This window comes from Muntiacus reevesi, chromosome 5 (assembly GCF_963930625.1).
Source record: "Muntiacus reevesi chromosome 5, mMunRee1.1, whole genome shotgun sequence".
NCBI classification, from domain to species: domain Eukaryota; kingdom Metazoa; phylum Chordata; class Mammalia; order Artiodactyla; family Cervidae; genus Muntiacus; species Muntiacus reevesi.
In genome coordinates this window covers 98,005,972-98,024,526 of record NC_089253.1, presented here as the reverse complement: position 1 = coordinate 98,024,526, position 18,555 = coordinate 98,005,972, and the positions used below count along the sequence as shown (strand labels likewise).

Here is an 18,555-nt window from a genome sequence, read left to right as displayed (position 1 = left end):
TGAGGACGGAGAGCGGGGATGGGTTTCCACGGCGTCCCCCAACCTGACTGGGGGGGGGGGGGGGTATGGTGGCGGGCCCGGCGCCCCCGGCACACTCGAGCCTCTGCGAGCGAGCTGGAGCAGGCGCGGGCTGCGCTGGGCCAGGATCGGGGGCGGGAGCGGGCGGGCCCCGCGAGGGGCGTAAGTCCCACCTTCGGGGGCGGTGCCTGGCGGTGGGGAGTGTCAGGAAGAGGAAGAGCTCGGCCAGAGGCGGTGCGGGCGCGCGACGAGCAGACGCCGGGCCGAGGCGAGCGCCGCGCGGGCCACCATGGCCACGGACGAGCTGGCCAGCAAGCTGAGCCGGCGGCTGCAGATGGAGGGCGAGGGCGGCGGCGAGGCCCCGGAGCAGCCCGGGCTGAACGGGGCGGCGGCGGCGGCGGCGGGAGCGCCCGACGAGACGGCCGAGGCGCTGGGCAGCGCGGACGAAGAGCTGAGCGCCAAGCTGCTGCGGCGCGCCGACCTCAACCAGGGCATCGGCGAGCCCCAGTCACCCAGCCGCCGCGTCTTCAACCCCTACACTGAGTTCAAGGAGTTCTCCAGGAAGCAGATCAAGGACATGGAGAAGATGTTCAAGGAGTGAGTGCCCACCCGACCCTGTCCCCCACCCACCCCGCGAGCCGGCCTCGGCTCCTGAGCCCCCGAACCCCGGACCCCGCGCGGTCCCGTGACCCGTGCGGCCAGCCGAGCTCCCCGATCCCCGACACATCAGAGGCGAGGACCCCAGATCCCTTCCAGATAGTCACGAGGCTCCGGGACCTCCTCCCCACCACGCTTATGGGTCTGGGGACCCGCGGCCCCTGGCACGCGACCCCTTCTCACGGTGACGCTGCCCCCGGTACCCGACCCGCACGCACACGGAGTAGGGAACCTCGCGGCTCCTTCTAGAGAAGCGCGAGCCCCCATCGCTACCATTCGCGTGGGTCTGGAGAGCTCGGATCTCTGGCCTAGGACCCCTGTCTTGTTAGTGATGCTTCTCCACACCCGCGCACTGAGACTGGGGACCCCGTGGCCTCTGTGTCCTCCTCCTCAGCTACTTGAATTCCCAACCAACCCCCACCCCAAACACGGGTCAGAAACACCCACCCCACCCTCCAGCGCCTCAACAAAGGTGACCGTTCCTTTCACTGGCTGGGGCTCTTTCATTTTTTCCGCTTATCTCACATCCCCCTCAACGTGGGTTCTGGGCCGAGACCCCTCCCCCACTTTCCCTGCACTTATTCAACATCTACCAGCAAACTGGGTCAAAGACCCTTCAGCCCCTCTCACCTCTACTCCCATCCACTCCTTTAGCCAGGCCCCCAACCCTTGACCCTCAGGTGATCTCCCCAGGGAGGGACCCCTTCCTCCCTGCCCCCTACTCCGCTGGTCTGTACAAACCCCACCACCAATCGTCCGGTCAGGACTGTCCCCTCCTCCCTCTCCAGACTGCGGCTCCCTCCTCTTGCCCTCACCACCCTGAAGCTTTGCAGTCACTGGCCCCTGCTTTCTGTCAGAAGGCCCCATCTCTCCTTTCCCCTCTTCCCCCACTGCGTGCACCCTGCCCTCCCTGCAGAGGGTCACCTCCTATCTGACTTGGCTAGTGGCTCTCACCTCAGCCCTTCCTCCATCCCTTTTTCCACACCCCATGCCCTCAGCAGGTTGGACAGGTACTTTGAGGCCTCTGGACTTACCCCTCCTCCAACAAAAAAAACTTTAAATCTCTTAAATGACTGGAGAGAAAAACTTCCTGATCCCCTTTGGGTCCACCCCTGGGTTCACCCTCTTGGGACTGAGATGGTCAGATGCACTGCCCCCCAGCAGTGTGGGGGTTGGGGTAGGGGTGGGGGCTGTGAGGGTGCTCAACCCCCCTCCCTTTGATACTCTTCCCCACCCACCTCCTGTTGCCCATGGCCCCTGCCCCTGGAGGGGAAAACAGCCCTGGGGGTGTGATCTGGAATAGGTCTGGAAATGGATCCAAAAAGGTAGACCTGTCCTGAGGTCAAGTCTTAGGTGAGGAAGTCAGGAGGTCTGGCAGCCACCTTGGCTGGGGCAGGAGGTGGGGGCAGGCTGGGGCAGTGTGACCCAGCGGCAAGCAGGAAGCCCAGGGTGTTTTGCAACCCCCCAGTTTGAGAAAGGCTCTTTCCCACTTCTCACTGCTTGCTGCGGCTGCTGCTTCTGCATTTGACCCCCACTGTAGGGAAGAGGTTTTTTGGTTCTCAGACCTGGATGGCTGGGAACCCCATACTTTTTTCCGAGGGTCAGCCTGGGGCAGAACTGAGTCGTTAACCCCACCCCAGGCCTCTGCACGGACACCCCTGGTCCCTGAGGAGCCTGCTCCTTTGCCTGCAGGGTGTTGGTTTAGGAGATCTTCTCAAGTTTTATCATGATCGAAGACTGGCCTTATCAGAAGGGCAGGAGTTCCAGGATTCCAGACCCAATAGAGGGCAACTTCCTTGTAGACTCTGCCGCCCCCCTCCTCCCACCCCCACACAGGGAAGTACAGGAGAGATTATTCAGCTGCTTGATCCCTGTATTCACACTGCCCAGGGACTAAGGAGCTCCTCCATTCCTCCCAGCACCCCATGACAGAACTGTCATCACCACTGTGGCGCAGTTGGGCAGTCTGGGCACAGAGAAGTGAAGTAATTTGCCAAGAACACACAGCTAGAAAATGATGGAGTCAGGCTCTAAACCCAGGCCTGTGACTCCAGAATTCATGTTCTTCCCTCCTGGGTTTCCCATCACAGATGTCTGCCTCCAAATGAGAAAGATCACCCAGCACCCCCTTCCATATTCATGGCTGATTTTCCCCCACATGGACCCACCACCTCCTTCTCTTGGGCTTCCATGACATCCCTTCTACCCCCACGAAAAATAAAAAGAAGGAACAGTTTGGAGAACCCAGACACACCAAATGAGCAGGGACTTGGGATTGCTTCCCTGTGCCTCATACAGTAAAGAATCTGCCTGCAATGCAGGAGACCTGGGTTTGATCCCTGCATCGGGAAGATCCCTGGGAGAAGGGCCTGGCAACCCACTCCAATATTCTTGCCTGGAGAATCCCATAAACAGAGGGGCCTGGTGGGCTACAGTCAATGGGGTCACAAAGAGTTGGGCATGACTGAGCGACTAACACTTTCACTAAATGGGAAGCTGCAGCTTGGTTAGAAGGAGCACATGGCTTGGGGAGTGGTCTTGAACCTGCGTTTGCAGAACAAGCTGACTTTTTTACGGAGGCTGTTTTTGGTATGAGTTTGACGAGGGATACTTTGGTGAAAATTGAGCGGAGCTGAACCCCTGGATCCCCCTCTTAGCACCACTGCTGCTTGATGGGGTGCTGTTTGGCAGGGATGGAGTCGGGGAGGGGGGCAGGAAGGGGCCAGGGAGCTGGACTTCTAGGGAAGGAAGTGCAGCCCGCCGGGGGCCCTGGCGAGGAGGGAAGGCAGCAGATTTTGTATTCAAGGAAACAAGGCTTCACTGTGCCAGCCAGCCCAGCCCAGCCGAGTACCGGCTGTGAACAGCCAACAGACAGGCTCTCATGGAAGACAAAACCCCCGTTCTGCTTCTGCCATCCAAGAGGGGCTGCAGCCTCCTGGGTCCAAGCAGGGCTGGAGGATCACAGCCAGGGCTTTGCCGAGAGACTTCCACCCTGATCTGCAGCCCCCATGGCAGAGGGGAGGGGAGCCCAGGCCTCCTAGAAAACTGTCCCCTAAATCAGAGTGCAAGAGATGGGAGAGAGCAGAGGGAACTGGGAGCTGGACTTGCCTTGGAGGTCAGGAGCTAGGAAGCGGGGCTTTGCTATTGAATGACCTAGTATGCCTGCCCTTCCCCTGGCCTCAGTCTTCCCATCTGTAAAAGGAGCACAGTGACAGATGATTCTCAAAGATGATTCAGCAGTGACCTCCTTATGTCTGAGCAATCCTGAGCTGTCTGGATGACAGAACTGCCTTCTGGGGTCTTCCAGTTCATCCATTCAGTAGTCATCAGCAGATTCTTCCTCGGGGTGGAGATGGAGGGAGAAGAAAGGGGGCAGAGGGAAGATGGACAGGCTCTCTACTATCACTGACCTTACACTCCCGGTAGTTTCCATTTGGGAGAGACCTTGGGGGGTCGTCATCAACCCTTCTCCCCATTTTACAGAAGAGAAAACTGAGGCCCAGGAAGGTGTAGTGACTTTCATGGGGAGATTTTCAATGACTGAACCAAAGCATCCTTATCTATACAATGGGGACAATGGTCCCTGCTTCTCAGGGAGGGGCTGCAGGCAAGTGATGCACTCAGAGCTCTGGCATAGTGCCAGGCACCTGGAGGCACCTCGACTCTCAATCCTCCCTCCCCTTGCTGCCTCATGTTGCTCCCATCACCTTTAATTCCACCCTCTCCCATCCTCTGTCTGCTCATTCATTTAGGGTCCTGCCTGGGTCGGGAAGACCTCCCTGGAGAAGGAAAGGGCAACCCACTCCAGTATTCTTGCCTGGAGAATTCCATGGACAGAGGAGCCTGACAGGCTACAGTCCACAGGGTCTAGGGTAGCAAACAGTCAGACTGAGACCTCCAGGCAAAGGCCAGGGGTGTGGCCCCAGAGAGCCTCAAGGCCGCCACCTCTGGGCTGGCAACAGCCTGGGGCTGTTGCCTGGGGCTCTGTGGAGTTTTGTAAGCTGAGACCTGCCAGAGAGGCAGGCAGCCATGTAATTCTGAACCTGCTGTGGAATCTGAGGAAGATGCCCTAGTTCCCTGCCTGGCCCAGCCTCGTCCCCAGCCACTTCGTCTCATGACCCCTTGCGTCAGAACAGTCGGTGCCCCTCTCTTCTCCCCACCCTGCCCTCCCCTCCACCTGCTCCACCTTCCTGGTGTCTCCTCAGGCTTTTGCAGCTCACAGCACCACCCCGCGCCCCCCGTCCCGCCCCCCAGCACAGCCCCCTCGTCCTTTCTGGGAGACCGTCTGGTGCAGTGGTTAAGCGCTGGGCCTTTGGAGTGTGCTACCCTGGGTTGGAATCCCAGCTGTGGGCCCTGGGGCAAGACACCTAAACCCTTCTGAGCCTCACTTCCTCACCCTAGAACAGGGAGAACAATAGCCCCCACCTCCCACGGTTATTATAAAGTGTTTAACCCTGGGCTTGGCACAGAATAAGTCCTCACCAAGTTCCTGTCACTACCATCCCCAGCCCTGGCAGTGGTGGCTGGCGCAGAGATGGCTCCAAAAAGCCACTGGCTGCCTCCACTTACCCCCCACGGAGCTGCCCAGCCTGCCAGGCTGGCAACAGCCCTCTTGCTTTGGGCCCGAGTGACGGGCCTCGGCATGAGAACCTTCTTTCCCTCCTGCGGAACAGAAGCTTTGATTGACAGCTACATATGGCTCTGGTAAATAACAAAAATGGGGACTCAAATTCATTATCACTTAATTACGTGGAAGGCAGGTGGCAGGGAAAAGGGAAGAGCACCCAGCAGCCCGGGGATGACACAAAACTAGGACTCTAGTTGGCTCCGTGTGCCGTTGCCCAGCAGGTGGGTACTCCAAAGTTTCTCCGAGTCTATTTCCCCTGGAAAGTCCTGAGGATTAAGTTGAGAAAGTCCAGGGGAACTCCCTGCTGGTCCAGTGGTTAGGACTCTGCACATTCACTGCCAAGGGCCCAGGTCAGTCCCTGGCCCGGGAACCAAGATCCCAGAAGCTACATAGTGTGGCCAAAAGAAAAAACCTCCTGAACCTTTGTAAAGAGTCCACCATCATGTCTGGCTGGTGGGTTATTAAAAATATAGGTGACATTTTTGAAAAATGTAGGGTTCACACCTTTGATCATATTTTGTTAAGTTTCTGTATGCAAGTTCCAGAGAATTAAGGGGAAAATAAGATCTCTGCCCTCAAGAAGCTTACAGTGTCATGAAGAGCAATGGCATAGAGGGGTCTTTGCGAGTGAGAGAGGATGGGCCCCCAGGGCTGGAAATGTCAGGTTCCATTTCTTTGTCTCTACAAAGAGTACTGAAAGTTCTCTTGAAGGATGCTATGATGACAGCCCTCCATAGCCAGCCCCCTGCCTCCACACCCTCTCCTTGTTAAATGGAGCCACCAGGCCCATGGGACCCAGTGTATTATTTCAGGAACTGAATTAAATCCTCAGACCAGCCCAGTAAGGTGGGTGCTGTCCTTCTCCCCAGGGTTAAAACCAGGTCTGCCTACAGGGAGCTCCCAAGACCAAGTGAGGGCTGTGTTTATGGGTGGGGGACGGGGAGAGGGAACCCTCTGGGGGTTCAGAGGTTGGGTCCTGCCCCTACAGCAGCCAGGAGCCCGACTTTCTGGGGAGAAGCCCCACCCCTGGGGAGGGAGGGTTTTCTGGCCTCAGGCCTGTCCTCTGCTCTCCTACTTCCCTTCTGATTCTGAGTCATCTCTCCTCTCCCAACCCCCGGGGACCTTTGGTTCCCTTTTGGTTTGCGCCTTCCTGCCTTCTGTCTGTGCCTCTGGGTTCAGCTCTAGCAGACCAGGCCTTGCTGCCTGGGGCCCTTTCTGCAAAGCCAACCCCACGCCCTCCAGCTGCTGAGGTCCCTCTGTCTGCACAGCAGTCTTCTCTTTGACTGATTTCCGCTTTTTTAGGACTCTAGGGAAGTGAGGGTTCTAGGCCAGAAAGGTGCAGCCAGACAGAGCCAGGCCTGGGGACTCCTGAGCTGTGTGGAGAGAGAGGACCACTGGGGCCGCTCCATTCCAGGAATTTTGCCTCTTGTTTAATCCTTTCTCAGCATCCTATAAGACGGTCTTCACCCATTTCACAGATAAGAAGACTGAGTCTCAGGTTTCTGTGACTGAGGAGCAGAGACAGGATTTGAACTTGATCCTTCTGACTCCAAGTCCTTTGCTCCCATGGGACCCTATTAGGAGCATATCCTCATCAGCTGGTTAGAAATACAGACACTCAGGCTCCACCCCAGGCCTACTGGATCAGAGTCTGCATTTTAGCAAGACTCACCAGGTATCCACTTTAATGTTTAAGAAGCACTGGGCCACCCCATAGCCATCTCCCTGCCCCGTTCCTGAGTCTAGGGAGTGAGGCAATAACAAGAGGGAAGCTTAAGTAATAAACACTGGGTTATATTAGACATTTGGTATATGTCCTTTGCAATCACTGTTATAATAATAATTATTATTAAGAGTAGGCTGTGGGGAGACCCACTGCCATTGCTACCAGTGGAGGGAGCTGCCCTCCCAGGGTAGGGCTCAGTGAGAGATGCTTAAACCCGAGTTTAGGATGTCCTAAGCCCTGACAGCCCCCAGCAGGTTGCCATCAGCCGGGGCTGGGGCGGTGGGGGGGGGTACCCACTTGATCCTTGGACTCACTGGGAAGCCATAGGGGAAGCATCAGCCCCACCCTGGCCACACACTCACCCATACACGCTCATACACCCTCTCCTTCACTGACACAGGGCAACAGATCGAGTGTCAGACTCTAAAGATAGGGCTGGAGGAAGTGGTGAGTGACTGGGCTTTCCCCACCTGAGTCAGGCAGCCTGGGGGTGGGGAGTGTAGGAACGGATGGGCACTGCTGAACTGTTGTCCCCGAGCCTCTGGGTGTCTACCTGTACCAGGGGGTGGGCCGGGCCAACCCAGCTGTAACAAGTAGCAAGGCCAGAATTTCCCTGGTGTCTAGAACTTTCCTACCTTCCCATTTCAGGACAAAGAGTAGAGGCCTAGGTGCCACTGAGGCCTCCCCAGACAGGGTGGGGGAAGACCAGTTCTTTGAATACTGGGGCCAAAGTCAGGTGGGCCTGGGGGCTCAGTGGTCCATAAACACCACTGTCTCCAGCTGTCTGTCCTCCTGGCAACCCCCATGGGCAGAGGGACCACCCACAAAGGCCTGGGATGGGATGGGAACCAGAAGGGAGAGAATTGGGGTCCCCTATGCTCCCAAACCCCAACTGTTGCCCCCTGCCCCTGTGCAGTGGCTCTGATGGCTCCTCACTCTGCCATCAGACAGTACAGACAGCTTGGAGGGTCATATTAGAAAGAGCAACTTTCTAATAGAGAGTTCCAAAGCCAAAATGGGTTGTTTTAGTGAAGCAGTGAGCTTCCCATCCTCAGAGGTATTCAAGCAGGAAAGCTGCATTAGGGGATCTGACCCTCTTGAATGGCTAAATTAGGTGGCCTCCAGTATCCCTCCCAACCTGAGTTTCTTTGGTACAGGGTCTATAGGCATCCGAACACAGCACAGCAGTTAAAAGCACATGTTTTTCCTCAGGTCAGGGTTCTGATCGTCAAGTATGTCCTTATTAACTGTGATCTTGGTCAAGTCACTTCCTCCCTGAGTCTCAATCTGCTGTCTGTAGTATGGGGATGCTTACGCCTGCTTCACCAAGTTCCTGAGAGGATCTGACACAAAGCCCTTGGGATAGTGCCTGCCACTAGTAAGTGCTCAGCCAGGAGCCACTAATGATAATATTGTTATGAAATCGGGGCAGGCCCTGCACACTATCAGAGCCAGCCGCTGCTCAGCCCCGAAACTCCAGGTTATCAGAACCAGAGGAGGAGGAGCAATCCGCCAAGAGGGCCCTGCAGCCCCAAAGGGCAAAGTCTGCCCGGGTGGTGGCCGCTGCTCCATTTTCAAGGACAGATGGGAGGGGATTTTGTCACCAGCATCCGGGGCGGCAGCAGCTGAGCCCTCCCTGTTGAGAACTGTTCAGGGGGAGGGGGGTAGGAATGTGGGCACAGTGCCAGGTGCAGCAGCCTCCCTCCAGTGCTGGAGAAAAGTGCTGAGCTCCCAGCCCAGGAGCTTTGTTGTCAGTCCCTCCGGATGGAATTGGTCCTCCCAGGCAGGTCCCAAGCCTCTCCTCGCAGCCCAGCCTCCCCCAGCCCTGCAGGCTTGAGAATTCAGGACCTCTCATGGGACCAAGAAGATGGAAGCAGGCAGGTAGGGAGGGAGGAAAGTTTACAGCTTTTGGAAACTTGCTGATCTCTAACTGTGTGACCCTGGACTGCTTGCTACCCACTCTGGGCCCCAGTTTCCCTACATGACATGAAGCGGGTAGACCAGGCATCCAGACGGATCTTGTGTACAGAGTCTTTGCCTGGATCCTCTGAGCTACCTGTAGCCTCAGCTCCAGCTCAGGGCAAGGGCTGTTGGAAGAGAGGGTCTCCCCAGCCAGGGATATGCCTGTTTCCCAGCATTCTACTAACACCATTCCCTCCTGGGTTGCCAGGCATCCTCCTGCTGGTGGCACAGTGACTGTCTCCCTCTTTCTCACTTCCCTCTCTGTCAGAGGAGGAACAGGAGGATCACCCAGGACTGGGGCTTCTCTCTCTCTCTGCCCAGTGAGAGAGCAAAAGATTATATTTCTCCACCTCCCCAAGTGGCAGGGTGTCTGAATCCAGCCTAATGGGGGTTGGAGATGGAAGTAGTTGGACCTTCAGGGGAGATGCTTGTGGGACCCCTCATTCATCTTGTTCACCCCCTACCTCCAGGCCACTCTACAGCAAGCATTTCTTCCCAGCCATACACCTTCAGGAGTGGGGAAGAAATCGTATTTTTTACCACTGTTATTATCACTGTTTTTATATTATGTGTACAAAGTACTTAACTAGTATCTGGCACATTAAGAGTTCTCAGTGGAGCTATTATAATCAAATTAGCAGGTTTTAGGCACATATTACGTACTAGGTGTTTTATAACCTTGTATGCGTACATGTGTGAGCTCTGTTGTTCACTCAGTCGTGTTCAACTCTTTGTGACCCCATGGACTGCAGCATGCCACGCTTCCCCTTCGCTGTCCTTTACCATCTCCCAGAGCTTGCTCAAATTCATGTCCATTGAGTTGGTGACGCCGTCCAACCATCTCGTCCTCTGTCGTCCCCTTCTCCTGCCTTCCATCTTTCCCAGCATCAGGGTCTTTTCTAACGAATCGGATCTTCGCATCAGGTGGCCAAAGTATTGGAGCTTCAGCTTCAGTATGGGCTTAGTCATGTCCAACTCTTTGTGACACCGTGGACAGTAGCCCAGCAGGCTCCTCTGTCCATGGGATTTTCAGATAAGAATACTGGAGTGGGTTGCCATTTCCTATTCCAGGGGATTTTCCCAACCCAGGGATTGAACCCACATCTCTTGCATTGGCAGGCAAGTTCCTTACTAACTGCAACACCTGGAAAGCCCATTTTATATATCCATAATCTCCTTTACTCTCAAACCCTAACGATAGATGTTAATAATAATAATTCAGCAGTGGTACTGTAATTAATGTGTATTAATTAAGTACCTATTGTGGGCCAGCCTCTGTGCTCAGAATCTATGTGGATCCTCTGTTAACCCTTGCCTTGAGCCTGAGATGGTTCTGATCTCCACGGTGTAAATGGAGAAATTGAGGCGCCTGGGGTCATGTGACTTGAGCAGGGTCACCTGGCCCACAGATGGCAGAGCTGGGGTTTGGACTCGGGTCAGTTTCAGCAGAGGTTCTGTGAGCACAAACCTCTAGGGTTTACCTAGGAAGAATCTAACTGATCCAATGACCCAGAGCCCGCCCACATCAGAGCCCAGGGCACGTGGTGGATGTCCACTCCCTGGACGGCAGGGGGTGGGGGGGGTTCCAGTGTTGCCACCTCTGGGGCCCCAACTCCCACCCCAGCACCTGCTTCTCCCTACTCCCTGTCACCTCCCCTTGGTGACTGACTCTCCGGCACTGCAGCCAGCACTGTCCCCCTGGGGGCGGGAGCCCAGACCCGGTAATTGATTGATGCTTGATTGACGCAGACAGCGGTTCAGGCCGCGGTTTGAGCTGTAGCCCAGACAGGCCTGGGAGCTGCCAGAGACCAAGATTCAGAGCCCTCGTTTCTGTCCAAGTGTGGACACTTTATCTGCACTTCCTCTGAAACTGAGCCACCCTGGCTGCGGGAGAAACACTTGAGCAGTAAATAACGCTGAGACTCAGGAAGGCGAGTGGGGCGGTGGAGAGAGTCAAGTGTGGGAAACGCAGGGATGGGGGACTGAACCCCTGGCCAGTGCCCAGACCTTTATAGTCCCTGTTCCCTAATCAGTCACGTGGGGCCGTAACTGACCTCCCAGGATTGCTGAGCGTAGAGGCTGTAGAGAGAAACTGCCTGGCACATAGTAGGAGCTTCATAAAGGTAACCAAGTCTCATGGTAGTGCTGGTAGCTGCCATTTCTGGAGCCAGCGCTGTGCTAAGTGTTTGTCACATATGAACCCCTTCAGTCCCCGCAGTGACCCTACGAAAGGGTCACCATCATACCAGGGGTTCTTGGCCTCGGCGGGAGGCTCAGTGGCCCAGTCTCCTAGAAGCCAGGCCGTCTGCTCCAGCCCTGACATGTCATCGCCGAACGTCACTGGAGCCCAAGTTCAGAAAGAGGCCGGGGCTTTGTTTTCCTTGGGGACACTGAGGAGGGGTGTCCGCATGACTGACCGTAGACAGACTGACTCCTCTGTCGTGGGGCTGCTCTCCTCCTGGGCCGCCCCAGGGCTGCTCCAGTTCCCTTCACTAAGGCTCAAGGAGCAGCCACCCCGCCTGCTACCAAATGGCAGACAGACTCCAAAGATGGAAGATGAGGAGTTCCACTGTGCCCTCCACAGGGCCCCTCCAGCTCTAAGTGGAGTCTGGACCATGGGATCACTGACCTTCCTGACCTTCTCAAGTCCCACAGTCCTCCCCTGCATCCTCTCGTTATCTGCTTCCACCTGGGCTGTGGCCACTGCCCACGCTGTAGCCGCCTCTCTCCATGGTGGGGGATGAGGCCTCAGGACCCCATGTTCCCTGCAGGCTTCCCAGAGACCTGTCTTCCCTGTGCTGCGTCACTTCCAACCACTGACTCACTTGCTCGTGAACTATTTATACCCCTCGCACACATGCTCCGCTCAGCGCTCCTCTGTTCTGCTGGCAGCCCCAGGACGTGTGCAGGGGGGCTGGGCCCAGCACATGTGCAGGTCTGTGAGCCCTCCAGACGTGGGACAGAAGCCCAGCCCCAGCTCACTTCACCTCTCTGAGCCTTCGTGTTAAATGAAGGAGATTAAGTAACATGAAGTAGGTAAATTTCCCGGCACAAAGAGAAGATTTCAAAAGTTGGTTGCTGTCAGATTTGTCCATAGTTGTGTGACGTATAACTGGAGATGGGGGAAAGGAGTTGGGAAGCCCTTGAAGAGGGGACAGAAATGAGATGAGTGTTTACGTGGGAACTCCAAGTCTGCAGAAAGTGTCTGTCATATTACTGTCCCCAGCTCTGTCACCCAGCCATCTTGAGGCCTTGAGGACTGCATGAAGGTCTTTAGGCTCAGGAGGCCCACTTGGCCAGCACTGAGATGACCCTCCCCCACCCACCAGGAGTCAATCAGGGTGGTTGCTTGGTTGGCCTGATAAGAGGGCCTGGCTGGGCTTCGGGAACAGCGCCCACATCCGCCTGGCTGTGTGCTCCCAGCACCCCAGCACCTCCCCCGCCAGGGGACGGGCCGGAGTGCAGCTCTGACCCAAGCTCTTACCACAAGGAAGCCGGTCGAGCGAGCTGTTTAGACTCTGCCCATCACCCTGTCTGTCTCTCTGCCAGGCCATGGGTGGTAGGAAAAAGAGACCCGAAATGTGCGGGGCAGAGGCACAGTCATCACCTAATCATTGTTCAGGCCTTTCCAGCCACCGCTGTACCCTCCTGCAGGCACCCTGTACAAGTTGTTCTCTGAACACACCCCAGGCCACATTTCCAGAAAACTCAAAGCTTTCTTTGAGGGCTCCTGTGAGCCCTGGCCCCTACCCTTAGACATGTACCTTCTGCCTCCCTCCTGAGTGGGGACGGGGAGAGGGGGAGATATGGAGCCAAGATGCCCTCAAGGACCTGTGGAGGTGCCAAAGGATGGTCAGTGCATTCTTCCATCAGGCCCACCCTCCCAGTTCGTACCCCGTATGATACTGTGAATCTTCCTACCTGTTTGTAATGTCTCACTCAGTAGATAGGGGCTGTGGTTTCAGCTTCCCTGTGTAGCAGGTTTGGCCAAAAGTTGGCATTGTTCGAGATGTAGGAGGCTGCCAGGCCACGTGGTGAGCTGCCCATCATCGGAGGTAACCAAGGAGTTGCTGGGCCACAAATCAGGCTTAGCTGAGGTCCTCGCTAGGAGGTGACTTTTGAGCCCCTAGGGTTCTTGCACTCTGGCTTATCACCTCTCTGGCTGGTGAGGTATGAGGTGTCAGGATGTCCTTAGGCCTCTCTTTGCACCCACAGGTACGATGCCGGCCGGGATGGTTTCATCGACCTGATGGAGCTAAAGCTCATGATGGAGAAACTTGGAGCCCCCCAGACCCACCTGGGCCTGAAAAACATGATCAAGGAGGTGGATGAGGACTTTGACAGCAAGCTCAGCTTCCGGGAGGTGAGTGTCCTACTCCCTATGGGGGGGCAACACTGTCAGGGGCTTGGTGGTCGGGAGAAACTGACCCCTGCTTTGTCATTGAGCTACTTGTCCTTGAACAGCCACTGTTGAATGGCTTATTGTTGGCTGAATGAGGTTTCAGCAAATCATAGAGCAGGTCCCCAGGGAGATTCTGAGATGCCTAAGTGAGAAGAAGGTCCATCCATTCCTTCATGTAGTGAGCACTTATTTTATTTATTGATTGATTTAATTTTATTCATGTCTGTGTTGGGTCTTCATTGCTGCGTGAGCTTTTCTCTACTAGCCGAGAGCAAGGGCTACTCTCTGGTTGCGGTGCTCAGGCTTTTCGTTGCAGTGGCTGCTCCTGTTGCAGAGCATGGGCTCTAGGTGCACGAGCTTTGGTAGTTGTAGCACACAGACTCAGTAGTTGCAGCTCATGGGCTCTAGAGCGCATACGCAGTAGTTGTGGCCCACAGACTTGATTTGCCCCACTGCATGGGGAATCTTCCTAGACCAGGGATCGAATCCATGTCCCCTGCTTTGGCAGGCAGACTCCCCATCCACTGTACTATCAGGGAAGTCCTGTATCCCTGACCCCATGTGGGCTCTGGGAGTACAGAGAAAGACCCTGTGCTCCAGGGGTCCTGGCGTGCAGAGGGGGAGATGCACAGAGAGTGAAACAATAGGATGCTGTGACTGAGGAGAAGAAGGGGCAGATGGAGGAGGGACTTGCACTGCAGGTCCAAGAGGAGCAGGTGCTGGGCCAGGTGACTTCACACTCCAGCTCTCACTCAGCCTCACTCTGAGATGGGAGCCATGAGCGAACCTGTTTGCTGGAGGAGGAAACTGAGGCTCCAAGCCAGATAGCAATGGCGCTGGCCCCCCGGGGCAGCACAGGGTTAAATGCCAGCTGTGGCCTCTGGAGAGTCGACGTTCAGGTGGGCCCTGGAGAGCTAGCAGGAAGCAAAAAGGAGGCAAGGCAAGAGAAGAGTGGCCCAGGGAGGAAGGTGCGGGCAGCACACAGTGGTGGTATGGACTCAGGACCTGGGTTCAAGTCCTTCCTCCATCACTTTCTGGTGCTGAGCCTTCCTCTTTCTGTAAAAGGGGCACAATCATGTACCTTCAGGGCTCAGTAAATGGGATTTAAAGTGGACTGGTTTGGAGAAAACAGTGGAGACAAAGGTAAGAGGTAAGTTGAGACTTATGATGGGAGCTGAGCGCGGGCAGAGCAGCCTGCAGGAGCCGTGATCTTGGGGTGGACAGGAGATAGGTCACCTAGCCTCCCATTCTACAGATGGGCAACCGAGGCCCAGAGAGAGAGGGGCCCAGCAACCTGTTCAGGAATACAGAGCATGGAGAGTGGAGAACGCAGGCCTCTGGCTCCCAGGCCCGCGAGCACCTCTCTTCCCAGGGAAGCCTGTAGCAGGTCCAGGGGTGGGCAGGTTCTGGCCCCTCCCACTCTCTCCCTGATGACATCAGTGTTCTGTTCTCCCCGCCACAGTTCCTCCTGATTTTCCGCAAGGCAGCAGCCGGGGAGCTGCAGGAGGACAGCGGGCTGCACGTGCTGGCCCGCCTCTCTGAGATCGACGTGTCCACCGAGGGTGTCAAGGGGGCCAAGAGCTTCTTTGAGGCCAAGGTAAGGAATGGGGGGCTGTAGGGTGCCCTGACCCCACTTAAGGATGTGGGTGGCTGGGATCTACCAGGATCCTGAGTTAGCAGAAGGATCAGCATGTCCCCTTCCTGTCCCTGCTGCGGCCGCAGACAGGAGATGGGGAGCTGACGCCTATCAGGGTCCATGTTGTTCCTGGCTTCTGTCCCCTCCCATCCTGCTTGCGATCCTTTCCAGCTTCCCCTTTCTCTCCCCCAGGGATGGGTCAGGGGTGTATATTCTTGAAGAGGGAACAAGGACCACTTTGAGATGCCCCTACCCTGGCACACAGAGCCACTACCCACAAAGGACTGGGCTTTAAAAGGTGGGATCAAGAGACAGCAGAGCAGGCCCAGAAAGACAGCACTGGTTCCCAGTGCCTCTCAGAGACACTGGCCCTGCCAGCCCCAGCCTGGAGAGAGTGTGATGGGCCCCAGAGGCCAACCCCAGGCATGGCACAGGTTCAGGTGGAGGGGACAAGTATGGTTCCTGGATCCTGTCTTGCCAGGGCTCTGGGGCTCCTGCCTGTTCTTGCTTCTCCCCATCTTCATGTTAGCTAAGAACATTCCTTCTAAAGGCCTCCTCGCACCTCCTTCTGGGCTTCTAGAATTGATGGGATGTTTCTGGGTTCAGTTGGGCTTCCCAGGACGGGAACAGGATAAGAATAGCTACATCAGAAGCTCCCATTTACAGGACCCACACTCTGCAACAGCCACTGAATGTATCTTATCTCTTTTAATCCTCTCCCCATATCTATGAGGTCAGACTTATTAATCACCAGGCTCTAAATATGGGCTTCCCTGGTAGCTCAGTTGGTAAAGAGTCTGCCTGCAGTGCAGGAGACCCAGGTTCAACCCCTGGATGGGAAAAATTCCCTGGAGGAGAAAATGGCAACCCACTTCAGTATTCTTGCCTGGGAAATGCCATGGACAGAGAAGCCTGGCAGGCTACAGTCTATGGAGTCACGAGTCAGACACGACTTGGTGACTAAATCACTACCAGGCTCTAAATGGAAGAACTGAGGCTCAGAGAGGTGACTGAAGTGCCTAGGCGAGGGTCTGGATGGTGGGAGGCAGCGCATTGGTTGGGGTGGGATGGGGGCACAGCAGAACTAGAAGAGACCCCAGAGAGACCTCCTCTGGTCCTGACCACCTGACTCCCACCTGACCCCATCCCAGGTCCAGGCCATGAACGTGTCCAGCCGCTTCGAGGAGGAGATCAAGGCAGAGCAGGAGGAGAGGAAGAAGCAGGCGGAGGAGATGAAGCAGCGGAAAGCGGCCTTCAAGGAGCTGCAGTCCACCTTCAAGTAGTGAGACTGCGCCCCACCACGTGGCCCCGGCCCTGGCACCCGGTCTGGCCGGCGAGGGTGGCAAGGGTGGGCACACTGGAGGCCCAGCTTGATCCTCAGCTCTGCCCGAAGGGACCATGCTAAAAAAGCTACAGATGTCTGTGAACGAGCCGGTCGAGGGGGTCTCCCAGAGCGGCCTGGCCTCTCCCCGCTCCCTCTGCTGTTCCTGAGGCCGCGACACCAGCTGCCCGGCCAGTCCTGCTCCTTTGCCTCCTGGCTGCCCGCTGCCTGCCCCAGCCGTGCCTGCCCCCGGCTCTAGGGCGCACCCTGCTGGGGGGCTGCCCTCCATACACACTCCTCTCCTCCCTGCGCCTCCCCCTTTCCACCTCCTCCCCACCCCAGAGGCCACCTGCCCTTCACCTGCAGGCTGCACCGCCCCCGCGGCCCTGGGGCCCCTCCCTAGACTGGGGGAGCGACAGATGGCAAGAATCGCAGACCCAGAGAGCTGATCGGTGGCACCCGGCTCCCCACCCCCAGCACCTGTTCCTGCAGCCCTGCCTCCTCTTTCTGCTGGAATCAAGGGGGGCGCTGCTATCCTGGCCAAGGGACCCAAGGCCCTGGCCCACCGGCCCCACCCCTGCCCCCCAGCTGACATGGAAACCCCAGCCCTCTGGGCCCCAGCCAGGCAGGGTGAGGGGGCAGCTCTGCCAATCTACCTCACGGGCCCACACTCTGCCGGCCATGCCATGGATCATGGGCCGGGAAGGCTCTGGGGGCAGAAACACCACTCCCTGGTTCCCGCACCCCCACCCCATACCGGCCCACAGCAGCCAGAGGGTCCCTGGAGAAGAGGGGGCAGGGGGGAGGGCTTGGCCCCTTCATGGGGAAGGAAACCAGCACGCCTCCGTTCTCCAGGAGGTGTCCAAGAAGTGCTTTAAGTGGTTTGCACGGACCAGGTGGTGGGGAGCAGGGGGCCTGGCTGGGCTCTTTCACGCCATCCTTCCCCGAATGACGTTCACCGCCTTGGCACCAGCGACGGGAACCTGTCCCGTCACACCCACCCCCTGAGGGTGCACGGGGCCCCCAGCCCCCCCCGCCCCGTGCCCCTCCCCAGATGGGCTGTGGCCAAGCCTGTGCCACCAGCCCGGCCCTGCGTGGCTCCCCATGTGCGCGCTCACATGTGTGCGTGTCCGTGTGTGTGCGTGTCCGTGTCCGTTGCTGTGTCGTGAAGCTGTGCCCGTCCTCCAGTCCAAACAAGTGAATGGCTGCCGAGGCCACAGTTATGCAACTTTCCGTGTATGTCGTGACAGCGTCACTGCTTTTTAAACTCGATAATTCTTTATTTTAGTAAGATGCCCCAAGAGTCCACACAACTCCTGTTGGCCTTGCAGAGGTTTTATTTTTTTGGCCTTAGAATCTGCAGGAATTAGGAGGTACTGGCCCCCGCGCAGCAGCCTTGGCCCTGGATTGCGTTTGCCTTAGCGGATATGTTTATACAGATGAATATAAAAAGTTCTTTTTCTTTGGGCTTATTGCTTTTTTTTTCCTCTCCTCCCATCTCACCAAAAAAGAAAAAAAGCTACTTCTTCATTCGGTGGTACGATTATTTTTTTTAACTAAATAAGATAAAATTCTATATTCTTATGTGTGTGTGGTTCTTGTTGGGGTGGGAGAAGGGAGGGGCTGGGAAAGGAGTGGACAGGGCAAGGTCACCAGGGTGCGGAGACAGCATTTGCTCAGGTGGCTCCCATGTCAGAAGCCAGGGAGAAGAGGGGACTCAGGCCTTCTTCCTAAGGGGAGAAGTTGAGTTTGATGCTCACACAGGCTGTCACCAGGGACTCGTCTAAGCTCTTTTTTAAAAGGAAAAAATTGTCTACTTATTTATTTGGCTGAGCTAGGTCTTAGTGGCCACACTTGGAATCTTTACTTGTGGAATGCAAGTGCTTAGTTGCATCATGTGGGGTTTATTTCCCTGACCAGGGATCAAAACCCGAGACTCCTGTATTGGATGCATGGAGTCTTAGCCACCAGACTGCCAGATAAGTCAGTGTATCAGTTCATTTAATCCTCACAGTCAGCCCATGGGCGTGGGGGGGCACGGTCTTGGTTTTCAAGAGACACAGGCAAATGGGGCAGCTCCAGTTCATTGAGTCCACAGCCCACGTCCCTACCCATCTAGCCACCTGCCTGCCAGGTTCACTCGAGGACATGCACCAGGAGTGTCACCGAGGCCACAGGGGTTCTGGACTGATGCACCAGGGAGCCC

General features: G+C 56.4%; 1 protein-coding gene across 1 annotated transcript; it reads left to right on the top strand.

Moving 5' to 3' along the window:
* The first annotated feature begins 227 nt into the window (after positions 1-227).
* On the top strand, positions 228-17,933 carry EFHD2 (EF-hand domain family member D2). The gene is made up of 4 exons (XM_065936044.1): positions 228-615; positions 13,206-13,353; positions 14,855-14,989; positions 16,180-17,933. Exons 1-4 carry the CDS (start codon positions 308-310, stop codon positions 16,309-16,311), a joined length of 723 nt encoding a protein of 240 aa, XP_065792116.1. The 5' UTR covers positions 228-307; the 3' UTR covers positions 16,312-17,933.
* Positions 17,934-18,555: the final 622 nt, after the last annotated feature.

Excerpts from the sequence above, each read along its gene's own strand:
- EFHD2 (XM_065936044.1), top strand. The coding sequence starts at position 308 with ATGGCCACGGACGAGCTGGCCAGCAAGCTGAGCCGGCGGCTGCAGATG. Across the intron at positions 616-13,205 it reads ATGGAGAAGATGTTCAAGGA|GTACGATGCCGGCCGGGATG; the intron begins GTGAGTGCCCAC and ends TTGCACCCACAG. Across the intron at positions 14,990-16,179 it reads AGAGCTTCTTTGAGGCCAAG|GTCCAGGCCATGAACGTGTC; the intron begins GTAAGGAATGGG and ends ACCCCATCCCAG.